The sequence below is a fragment of the Lactuca saligna genome, chromosome 8 (assembly GCF_052625555.1).
Source record: "Lactuca saligna cultivar CGN05327 chromosome 8, ASM5262555v1, whole genome shotgun sequence".
In the NCBI taxonomy this organism is placed as follows: domain Eukaryota; kingdom Viridiplantae; phylum Streptophyta; class Magnoliopsida; order Asterales; family Asteraceae; genus Lactuca; species Lactuca saligna.
In genome coordinates, this window is record NC_136424.1 from 98,067,144 (window position 1) to 98,078,518 (window position 11,375).

At 31.4% G+C, this 11,375-nt stretch overlaps 1 protein-coding gene across 1 annotated transcript; it reads left to right on the forward strand.

The window, feature by feature from the left end:
- The first annotated feature begins 1,744 nt into the window (after window positions 1-1,744).
- LOC145010588 (glycosyltransferase BC10-like) lies at window positions 1,745-6,389 on the forward strand. Its single transcript, XM_078969111.1, has 11 exons — window positions 1,745-2,052; window positions 2,904-3,413; window positions 3,889-3,987; window positions 4,071-4,171; window positions 4,258-4,329; window positions 4,431-4,521; window positions 4,708-4,788; window positions 4,868-4,930; window positions 5,025-5,147; window positions 5,813-5,851; window positions 5,953-6,389. The coding sequence occupies exons 2-11, from the start codon at window positions 3,030-3,032 to the stop codon at window positions 6,091-6,093; spliced, it is 1,194 nt and encodes a 397-aa protein (XP_078825237.1). The 5' UTR covers window positions 1,745-2,052; window positions 2,904-3,029; the 3' UTR covers window positions 6,094-6,389.
- Window positions 6,390-11,375: the final 4,986 nt, after the last annotated feature.

The window sequence follows — 11,375 nt, forward strand, 5'->3', positions numbered from 1 at the left end:
AGAGGGATGCCGTAATCATAATCGAAATTTGAGAACACGCTATGTATCCTTTGACTATATTTATTCAAATTTCTCAATCTAAGCTTTAGATTTTGAAACGAAGTACAATATTCTCTCCCTTAATTATAGCAAAACAACTTTTCAACCCCTACAACTTTGCAAAGTGAATCTATATTTTCTATAATTAATATTGCTAACTTGAAATACTTACCATAATAATCATACAAACATAACACTTATGCTCCCACTATTATGATGATTATTATCATATAAGCATAACACTTATGTTCCCACTAGCTTTGATATGTATTTAGAAAACACCTGAACTTCCAGAAAACAATGCTTATTGAATTTCTTAAGTTTATATTTATAATACTTGATGCTTTGATAAGCCTTTATCTAAGCTTCTTAAACTTATACACCTTTGCCTTGGAAAGCTCGCATGTGTGTCTAGACAAATTCAGAACTTATGTTACTAAGTCCCAAATGTTCAGACTAATTGCCAAATCTCACAATTCGAACTATGGAAAGGGATGTCGTAACCATAATCGAATCTATGGTCTGTTGTCGACCAAATCTGGAAACTTCATGTATTCAAATTTCTAAATATTTAATTACGATATTAGAACTAGCATGAAACTTTTTGGAGTAATAAGGAGTATTACACGTCTAAACCTTCTCTATCTATATTCTCGTCCCGATATGTTGAACACATGCTTTCGTGACACATAACATCGTGGTGAATACTCGTAGAGAATTGAGTAAACAAAAGAAATGAGGAGGCTTACGATAGTAAATGACACTTACCAGAAGATATCGTAAGAATGTATCTTGCCTTTAGAACGCGTCTAATAAATAATATGTCTAGTACGGGATAAGTACACTTTCAATTAGTGGAAAGAAAGAACTTTTGGTATAATCCATGAAGTTATCCCCTCGTTTGACATTTCCACCACCAAACGAGTTGAAGCAGAATTGATGATTGAAGATACGCTTGGAAGATGTCCTCGTAGAGTCTAAGGAAAATTATATGATTGATTGGACACATTTGTATTTGTTAAAATTGTTTTTGTAATAGTAACTTGGAGAACTGCAAGACAATACTTGGAACGAATATGAATATGTGTGAAAGATAGTAGAGACCTATACTACTGGAAACACATGACTCGTACTTGGATCAGAGAGAATCACAAGGTTAATAAGACGCTAGTAATTGATTTTTACCAAAAAAAAACAAACATCACCTAAATTAATTAAAAGAAAAGTTAGCAAGGACAAAATAGTAAACTATCAAAATTTCAAAACCACAACAAAAAAAAAAGCATAAATATTCTATGTTAAAGAAAAATTAAATACTAAACTATCCCAATTTTAAAACCACAATGATTATTTATGTAATTTACAAGATAATCCAAAGGCTATATTGATGGATAATTTTCCAACATCCCAAAGACCCTAAATATAGAACTTAAAAAGAAGCAACTCGGGACTCTTTCAACGTTGACAGCCCCTTAAGAATGTTTCTTTCAAATTGCAAAACTTACAACTTGAATGCATGAAGCAATATTAAATCAAATAATTGGAAAAGAACAAGCGTTGAATCTTGAATTTTGACAAGTCATGTATCTGACTTAGCAACCCATAATCGAATGCAATTTGGTCAAAATTCCGAAGGGTGATTAATCTTTTTTTTACTTGTTAATTAATTACTAGTATTTATCTTCAACTTGTAGAGAACAAACATGACCCAAACCCATTGTCCCAAAAATCGCCGGCTGAAATATTATTGTGCTTGGACTCTCTATTAAAACACGCAGCAGCAATCATACAGATACATTTTATATCGACAGAGAGAGAAGAGGGACGAATCGACTTACCCCCCATTCCACAAGTTGATCCAATTATATATATACACACACCCATCTTGCGAAATTACAGATATCCCTCTTCTTCGACTTGTTTTCAGATCTTAGAGTCCATTGAGCGATCTTTTCTCATTGAAGATTACTTTGAAAGAAACAGTCGATTCAGATAAAATATCGCGTGAATCAGGTATCTTTTGATTTAACGTGATTTTTGAATAATCCCCAATTTCTTGGGAGTTTTAATTCCGATTTATTTTAGTTAGATTTCATCTTGAAACGTTTGAATAGTCATTGGTCAATGAGGTTTCAAATTCGCATAAAGATTTGATCTTTTTTTCTGGGTTATCGCTCAATGCTTCAACCCAGGTGTTACATTGGTTTATATATACATATATGTGTGTGTGCAAACAAACACATGTATATTGCGTGTGGGAATTAGGGATTCGAAGACATGAATGTTTCGTGTTTATGTACGCATGTCTGTGTTGGGAGTTGGATTTGGTCTCGTTGACTTAGAAAGGGTAGGTCTGACTTCCATCTTTTATAGTTTGTACCTTCTATAAGCTTTGCTTTTTTAGGTTGCGAAGGCATCTACCCCTTTGATCCACTTCATCTTCTTTTGTATTCATTTATCTTTAATTCTCGAATTGCCGTTTTATAGATTCCTGTTGCTTCAAGGATCTTCTTGAACCTTATGCTTCAAAGGAATGATATGTTAAAAGTGTGTATATCCAAATACCCAATTGAGCTAACATAAATTTAATAATACAACACTCTAAACCAGTCTGAATTTGTTAGTTCAATCTGATTCATGTTTTTCAAGATCGAGGATCAAGAATTTAGAAGCAATTTTTAGAGATCCATTCTAAAGATTTAGTATACGAGTATTGTAAGTAGTATATGTCATTATCTATACTTTTCGTAATTGTGTCAGCTTTGGTTTCCTCTATTGGGATCTTTGTATTGTTGTTGTTCTAATCTCAAATTTGTTGTTTTCAAGATTGACAGATTTGACAATGCTAATTTTCTTGTTTTCAGGTTCATATATAAATCTTGATCTTGAAGTCAATTGGTGGGCTTTTTCTTTAAATCTTTGAGCTTATTGACCATTGTCAAAAAGGGTCAAATCTTTGTGGACATAATCGTGTGATGCATAGAATTTAAATGAAGTTAGCAAAGGCGTGGCGTTTAGGCATGAAAGACATGCAGATCTTGCCTCCGCCACGTCATCGTGGTCACCAATTAAAAAAACCAACATGGATACTTGTATTGATTTCATTGGTTTGCATGTTTTTAGTTGTTGCTTATATTTATCCACCTCAAACTTCTAGTGCCTGTTATATCTTCTCTTCTTCTGGTTGTGAGACGTTTTCTAGTTGGCTTCCTCCTCCTATAAGAGAATTTAGTGATGATGAAATAGCTTCTCGTGTGGTAATTAGTAGCATTTTGAATGCCCCTCCAATTCATTCCAAAAATCCCAAGATTGCTTTTATGTTCTTGAGCCCTGGATCATTGCCTTTTGAGAAGTTGTGGGACAGATTTTTTCAGGTATGTAATGTAATACATTTAAAATTCTTTTCCCGTTTTGAATTGTAAGATCATATTTCGTGCGATGGAATTGGGGAAAGGAATGGAATTCGGTAAGGAATGGAACATCGGAATGTGATAACTCATTCAATTCCATTCGTCAAAACAAACACTAAGGTGTTGTTTCTTTTACACTTAAAGGACATAATGGGGACATTACAAAATCTTTTAGCCTATATATATGGTTGTTCTAATTGACCTAATGAAAAAAAGAATGGCTTAATTCAAAAAGTGAAGGCTATGAGGCTTTTCCCATTAAGTCCTAACTTTTTACAAATTTCCCCTCATTTATTTCTCCTTCCATTTCCCCATGTGTGATGTCATTTTCTTAATTATTCTTTAAACATCATTTATAACATATAACACATTTGGTCATCATATGCATATATGTCATCTAGTGACACTTTTTTTTTTTTTTTTTTTTAAATATATGTAGGGCCATGAAGGTAGATTTTCAATCCATGTTCACGCATCCAAAGAAAAACCAGTTCACACCAGTCGTTATTTCATCAATAAAGAAATTCGCAGTGGCTCGGTTTGTTTTTTATTTTTATTTATAACTTTTATTTGATAGTGATTACAACATGAACTTAATTATCATATTAATGTCTTGGACAGGTAGATTGGGGGAAAATTTCAATGGTTGATGCAGAAAAACGACTTTTAGCAAATGCATTGAAGGATCCTGATAATCAACACTTTGTTTTACTTTCTGATAGGTCACAATCTCTCCCTTATTTGCTCATTTTTCTTGGTTTTTGATTTTTGTTATTGATATATATATTTTTTCTTTTTTATATTTCAGCTGTGTACCTCTGCGTGATTTTGACTATGTGTACAATTATCTCATGTACACAAATATCAGCTTCATTGACAGGTATGTACAACACTTATAAAATTTACATTAGAAACTATAGTTAAATTTATTCTTTAAAAAAAACGTTAATTCTTAATCACATTTTTACATGTTCTTTCCAGTTTTGAGGACCCTGGCCCACATGGAAGTGGAAGGTACTCTGAACATATGTTACCTGAAGTTGAGAAGAAATATTTTAGAAAGGGTGCTCAGGTATTTTATAAATCTTTAAATGTGTTTCTAGATCTATAGATTTATAAATCTTTAGATGTGTCACACATTACAAGACTGAAATAACATATGCTATAATATATTTCAAATTGATAAAATCATTAAAAAACGGGTAGGCAGATTAATTTTTCTTTTTATAGAATTTTTTTAATGTTAAATTTTGTGCAGTGGTTTACAATGAAGAGACAACATGCAGTTATAATCATGGCTGATTATCTTTATTATGCAAAGTTCAGAGATTATTGCAGGGTGGGTGTATTTTTATTTTTTTCAAGATTATTATTTATTTAATTTTTGCTTCATTTATGTTTTTTCTTTTGTCTTACAGCCTGGCATGGATGGACAACGGAATTGCTATTCTGATGAACACTACTTGCCAACCTTTTTCCATGTGAGAACATTTGCAAATTCCATTTTTACCCCTCGTGACCTTCTTTTCATGGGTTTCATAAAATTTATGATTTTTTTTTAAATAAAACGTTCAGATGCATGATCCGAATGGAATTGCAAATTGGTCAGTGACACATGTTGATTGGTCAGAAGGAAAATGGCATCCAAAATCTTATGGGGAGAAGGATGTTTCTGAACAGCTCCTAAAAAATCTTACGGTATGTTCCACAGTTAGACTTTTGATGGAATTGGAATTGGAATTGGAATTCGTGATTCCATTCTATGTAGTGTGTTTGGTTGCCAAATGGATGGAATTCAGTTCTGTTTCAAAATATGTCTGATGAATTACACCATTCTTAAGGAAGGGTGGAAGAATTCAATTTGGAATTTTTTTTATTAAAAGACTAAAATACCCTTGGTATATATGATGAAATGAAAATTAGAGAAAAACCATTATATTTTGTGTAATTTTGCGGCTTAACCTCTTATACTTTTTTTTTTTTTTTTCAATCAAACCATATAAGTCTAAAACATTTTTCCAACTTAGACATTTTGACTTTGATATAAGAGGTCAAAATGGTTAATTTGGAAAAATGTATGAAACTTTTATGGGTTTTGATTGGAAAAAATAAAGTGTTAATGGTTAAACCGGAAAACTACCTAAAACATAATGTTTTTTTTTTTTTGGTAACTTGCCCTAAATAAAAGAAGTTGTTGAATTCCATTCTTTTTTCTGTCAACCAAAAACACATGACAAATTATGCTTCTTTTGGATTCCAATTCTTTTTGAGTTTTGACAAATTCCATTCCTTGATAAAATACCAACCGATTCAAAATCCTTTGATAAAACATATAACAATTGCATTGTTTTCATTTCTTGCAGTCCATCACCGAAAGTGTTCATGTTACAAGCGAAGAAAGGGTACGTACCTCTGTAATTACTTTTATACCCCTCATAGTCATGGTGACTCTTCTTTAATCATAGAACCTAATCACATACATCTCTTTGATCGATGCATGCAGAAGGAAACCATGATCATGCCATGCCTATGGAACGGGATGAATCGGCCATGTTACTTATTTGCAAGAAAATTCACACCAGAGACTCTAGAAACCATGATAGATCTTTTCTCAAACTACACATCATCATCATCATCATCATGAGAGAGAGATTCTTGATTCTTGATTCTTGATTCTCGTTCTGATTCTTTGGTTTGGTTTGGTTTGGATTTGTCCAACCACTTTTCACATTGTTGTAAAGCTTATTATCTACACAAAGATTCGTAAGGACCCAACAAATGAGAATATTCACTCTAAACTTGGATTCTTTCTGGGTTGAAGGGAGGGTATATTTGGGAAACATTTGAGGTTTTTGAGTTAATAGTCAACCAACAGTTATGGAACACATTTCAGTAAATTGTGAAGAAAGGTATGGGAGAAAAAGATATTTCATTTTATTAGTCCTTTTCCTTTGGGAAATTTTAGTTTTTACCCTTCATTTTGGGTGATATTTGTATCATTTTGCGTATTTCAGTGATAGTTTTTTGAATCTAGAGCAATATTATTGTACTGATTTTCGGTTGTTTCGCTTTCCTCCTTTACATGACAGATGACGTGGTTGATTAAAAAACATATATTAAAAATAATAATGTTTTTAATAAAATTGGTTTCCCTCTTCTTGTTCACAGTCACATCACTTGTGCTTTCACGACTAAATATTGTAAATGAAAATCGATATTAATTTAAATGTAAAAAATTCCAAGTCTATAATTAGAATTGGTTTTAGTGATTTTTTATAACATAACCGGGTTTGGAACCATGAATAACAATGCACTACCAAAATTAAACCAATAATAGCAATACATTTTAAAAACGAAATCAAGCATTTTAAACCACCACAAATTGAAAAACTAAGTTTAATAAAATTCAAATGACCAAGTTTTAACCATAAAACATGTAATTCCGATTTCATATGAGAGTGAGTTAAAAAAAATAAGTATTGAAACAGAAAATACGCAATACGGCAACATTGATATGCTGTCTTCCGGGACACGTAGCTGATTCAATATTAACCAAAATATGTGTCAGTACAATCTAAAATAAAGTACAAATACCAAATTACATAGTGGAAAAAATCAAGTAATTCCGACTTTATATATGTAAGTTATACACATTTTAAAAAGTGAGACAAATTTCGCTTTGGTTTTGGTTTTTTAACCGAGTTTTGTAGAACTGCACGGGGACCAACTTTTCTAAAAGTGGATAACCGATAACAAAGCCTTGTTATTAAATCCGGTCTGGTTCATATTCCAGCGATTCTAAAGCTCATCCCCAATCTAACCCATATAAATGAACTTTTCAAAGAAAATAACAATTTGTTTTTTGTTTTTTTTAAATTTTTTACTTTTTAAAAAATAATCATTATCTTCCAAATGCATCATTTCAGACTACTACTTATATTCCAAAGATTTTTTATTTTTAAAATTTTTTATTATTATTTTTTTTAAGAATGCTCCATTCCAGATTTGATTTTCAAATTTGGAAGTTATTTTTTTGGTTTTTGGTTTTTTTGGATTTTTTTAATAGAGTAAATCACATAAGTGGTCCCTATGGTTTAGGGTAATTTACGTGTTTGGTCCCTAACTTATTTTTTTAAATCGGAAGGTCCTTACTGTTTGTTTTTTGTTACGCATTTGGTCTCTGTTTTACTTAAAAAGACTATTTTGCCATTAATTTTTTAATTTATTTAAATAAACATAGCCTCAATACCACCCCACAATTTTTCTCTATTTAAATACTATCTTTTTAGGTAAGACAGAGACCAAACATGTAACAAAAACAAATAATAGGGACCAAACACGTAACAAAAACAAACAGTAGAGACCTCCCGAGTTAAAAAAACAAATTAGGGACCAAACGCACAAATTATCCCAAAAACCATAGGGACCATTCGTGTAGTTTACTTTTAAAAAAAAAAAAAATCCCCTTATGTTCGAAATGTCAATTTTGAAGTGTTTAGTGTCATCATTTTTCAATAAAATGTTTGATTTTATGCACTATGATCATATATAGGTACATTACTATGTTTGTTTACCTTTTGTTAGATTTATGTCAAAAACGATTTTTAACTCGAAATTCGGAAAATTGTTAATCGGATTTCAAACTTATTTTTGAAATTTCAGTATTTTCTTTAATCCGAAATTTCAATCTGAAATCTGGAATGTTAGTCCGAAATGTATTTTTTTGTTAGCAAAAATGTTTTTTCTTGATTCCGAACCAAGTGTTTTTTTTTTGCTAAAAACAAAATTTTCAAGTTATTTTCTTCAAATACATAATCCCTAAATTAATATTATAGATTTTAAAATGGTTAATTTAATAAAAGACTTTATATTTTGTGCTTTTTTAGATTAAATCTAAAATTTGTTTTTATTTGAATTTTTTTTTTTATATTTTTTAATTTTTTTATGATTTGACCCTTTTATTCTTTTTTTTTTTCAAAAAGAAATTGTAAAATGTGAGAGTTTTTTTTCGAAAAAATCTAAAAAAAAATTGAAGGTTTATTTGGAAGCATTTATAATGTTGATTTTTTTTTTTTTTTTTTTTTTTTTTTTTTTTTTTCAGAAAAAATGAAAAAATACAAGATTCTTTTTAAACAAACAAACAAAAAAAGATTTAAACCGAAAAAATACAAAATATAAAAGATCAACTTTTAAAACGTTATTAGTAAACTAATGATTTTTAACCAAAGGAGTTATAAGGTAATTTTTTTTTCAGAATCGACTGAACTTTCTCGTAAAAAAATGGAAATGTTAATAATGTTGAAAGTGACATATTTATCCTTATTTATATTCTATGAGAAGGCAAAAGTTGACCGGAGTCTTCATCAATATTTGTTACTTTGACTTTGAGTTTACTAATCACCCTTAGAATCTCTTCATAAACTATGAATATTGATTACTTAATCTAACTAAAAACAAATAAAATAAAAAATAATTAGTTAAGAGAATAAAAATAAAAACAAGTTAGCAAAAATGCCGGCCATCCGATACGGCATATGGTTGGGATTTTTTTTCATATATATATTTTATTTTCACAATGTTATTTTTATTGGTGATCTTTTGAGTAATGTTTATCTAATTAAAAAGAAGATTTGATTCTATCTAAAAATAAAATAAAACGGAATTCGTAGCATCTTTCTTTATAAAAAGATCCAACGTTGCCAAAATTATCATATCGTTAATTATTTTGCTATTGAAACCGGCCTTTATGTTGTTAGATGATACTTGATAGTATTTTAAACTATTTTTTTAGAATGATAAACATTGTTTGTAGGTTTCAGTCGTTGAATGATGTAGCACCATAATCTTAGAAAATTGGACATAATATCAATAACAGCTTTGTTATTTAAGGATCTTGTGTTAGAAAATTGGACATAATATCAATAACAACTTTAAGGATCGTGTGTGAAACACTTTTCAAAATTTAGAAACCTAAGAGAGAAATACAATATGGATTTTAGGCAAAATCCAAAATTCAAACACAAAATACCTTAATTTGTTTGATGTTCTTTGAAACATAAAATTTTGTAGAGTAATTTTAAAAGAATATTGTTTATGCAAGCGTAACAATCAAAATCTTGAATACAAAAAGAAAATAGTAGCTATTTTTGGTTAAGAATTTGGAGCGAAAAATTGTTGTGTTGGTTGTTTTGTCGGGAACTACCTAACACATATATCCGTTGCATAAGATCTAGTTTCGGGTAGGGGTGCTATCTTGCACCTCGCAAGGACGGCTCCCATTGACCTTACGTTCTTGAGATCATTTAAACTTATTTGAACGCACATTCACCTCCAAAATTACATTATACCTAAAGTTGAACACATCTAGTCTCAAATTAATCTTTGATTATACCAAATGGTTTGATGACACATTACCAACATTCCTCTCTTATTTTAGTGTAATCCATGATTAACCTAAATATTACGAAAATAAAACCAAACTCATGCTTAAATGAAAACATCTTGAATATTGGATTTTCATATTAGTGTAATACATAATAGGGTATGGGCACCGTCCCATATAGAAGCAGGCCGGCCGGGCGCTATGATCTAAAGAAAGGTTACAACCCATGAAAGACGCGGGTCGGTATTCACCTCACCATGACATACATGCCGCATACATCTTATAAAACAGATCTTTCGTATAAAGCATACAAAGTAACATCTCAGGAAACACGGAAAAGGCAAACTTATTTTATTAATAAGTCCTACCCTTGTGACCTTGGGGCTAAAGGAAGACCCAAATGGAAATATTATGAACCAGACAAAAGCCCAACTATGAAAAGAAGCTCGATCCTTCCTAAAGGGTAAGAAATTCCTAGCAATTTTACTTCATCACTCTAAAATGGAATCTAAGTTAGGCATCAGAGATCAATATCAGGGGTCCATTCCTCGGTATAACTTTCTAACCTAGTGTTTGTCTATTCCTTGTGTAACAACTGGTTTTAGTGATGTTCTAATTTCGAGACGTCGAGTTGGAATTTGATCAAGTGATGGTATTGGGATTCAAGGGAATAGGGTTTAAGCCATTTTCAGATATTGGTAATGTTGGATCAAGTGATTAAAGCCATCAATTAGTGCCTTGAAGCAAAGGGTAAAATTAGGCAGGTGATATATCGGGCTTCTTGCATGGATTAAGGATTTTAGTTCGATATTTTTTTAGTCAAAAATAACTATATAAGAATGTGGGGCTCTTCGATACCTTTCCGTGCATATAAAGAACGCCGAAAATGGAGTTGAAAAGAAGAAGTTATGGTTTTTTGATGTTAAATTGGAAGCTTGGGGGTTTTCCTTACACAGGGAATAGTCAAGCTACGTAGGGCATAGGTTGTTGAATGTGAATTGCATTTCTAATGGGCTACACATGGCGTAACTGCTGCTGACCAAAACCCTAATTCTAAGGCTTTGGGCTCTATTCAAGGGCTCTATCTTCTTGGAACCCTTCCCATTACTAGCATCCATCACCTCAAATCATTCCTTTGAAACCCTAGCCACTAATTGTAAGTTGTGGAAGCATTAGTGTGATTTTTGGGTGCATTCCTGAAGAAAGAGTCCATTGGAGAAGCAAGTGTGAGCTCCAAGCTTTGTAGATCCAGACTTTGCACTTCATCACCAATTTCCAGAAGGTATAAAACTTGCATCTTGATGTTCCTTTTGTTAGATCTAATTAGTTCTAGGGTTTTATGCTTTTTGTCCCATAATCTTGGTCCTTGTGAGAATGGGTTACTCCAAACCATTGAATGCATCCTTCTGATGTTTTTGAGGATATAGAGTCATAAAAATAAGAGATTGGACACTCTCATCCATCCATGCATGAGTTCTTGAGTAATAGATAACTTTATGGATCTAGGTATTGGTTTTGTGCTCTTTGTGACCATGAAAAGGGAT

Bases quoted from the DNA above. Each gene is read 5' to 3' on its own strand.
- LOC145010588 (XM_078969111.1), top strand. From the start codon at position 3,030: ATGAAGTTAGCAAAGGCGTGGCGTTTAGGCATGAAAGACATGCAGATC. The intron at 5,148-5,812 runs GTATGTTCCACA...CATTTCTTGCAG, and splicing joins AGCTCCTAAAAAATCTTACG to TCCATCACCGAAAGTGTTCA. The intron at 5,852-5,952 runs GTACGTACCTCT...CGATGCATGCAG, and splicing joins ATGTTACAAGCGAAGAAAGG to AAGGAAACCATGATCATGCC.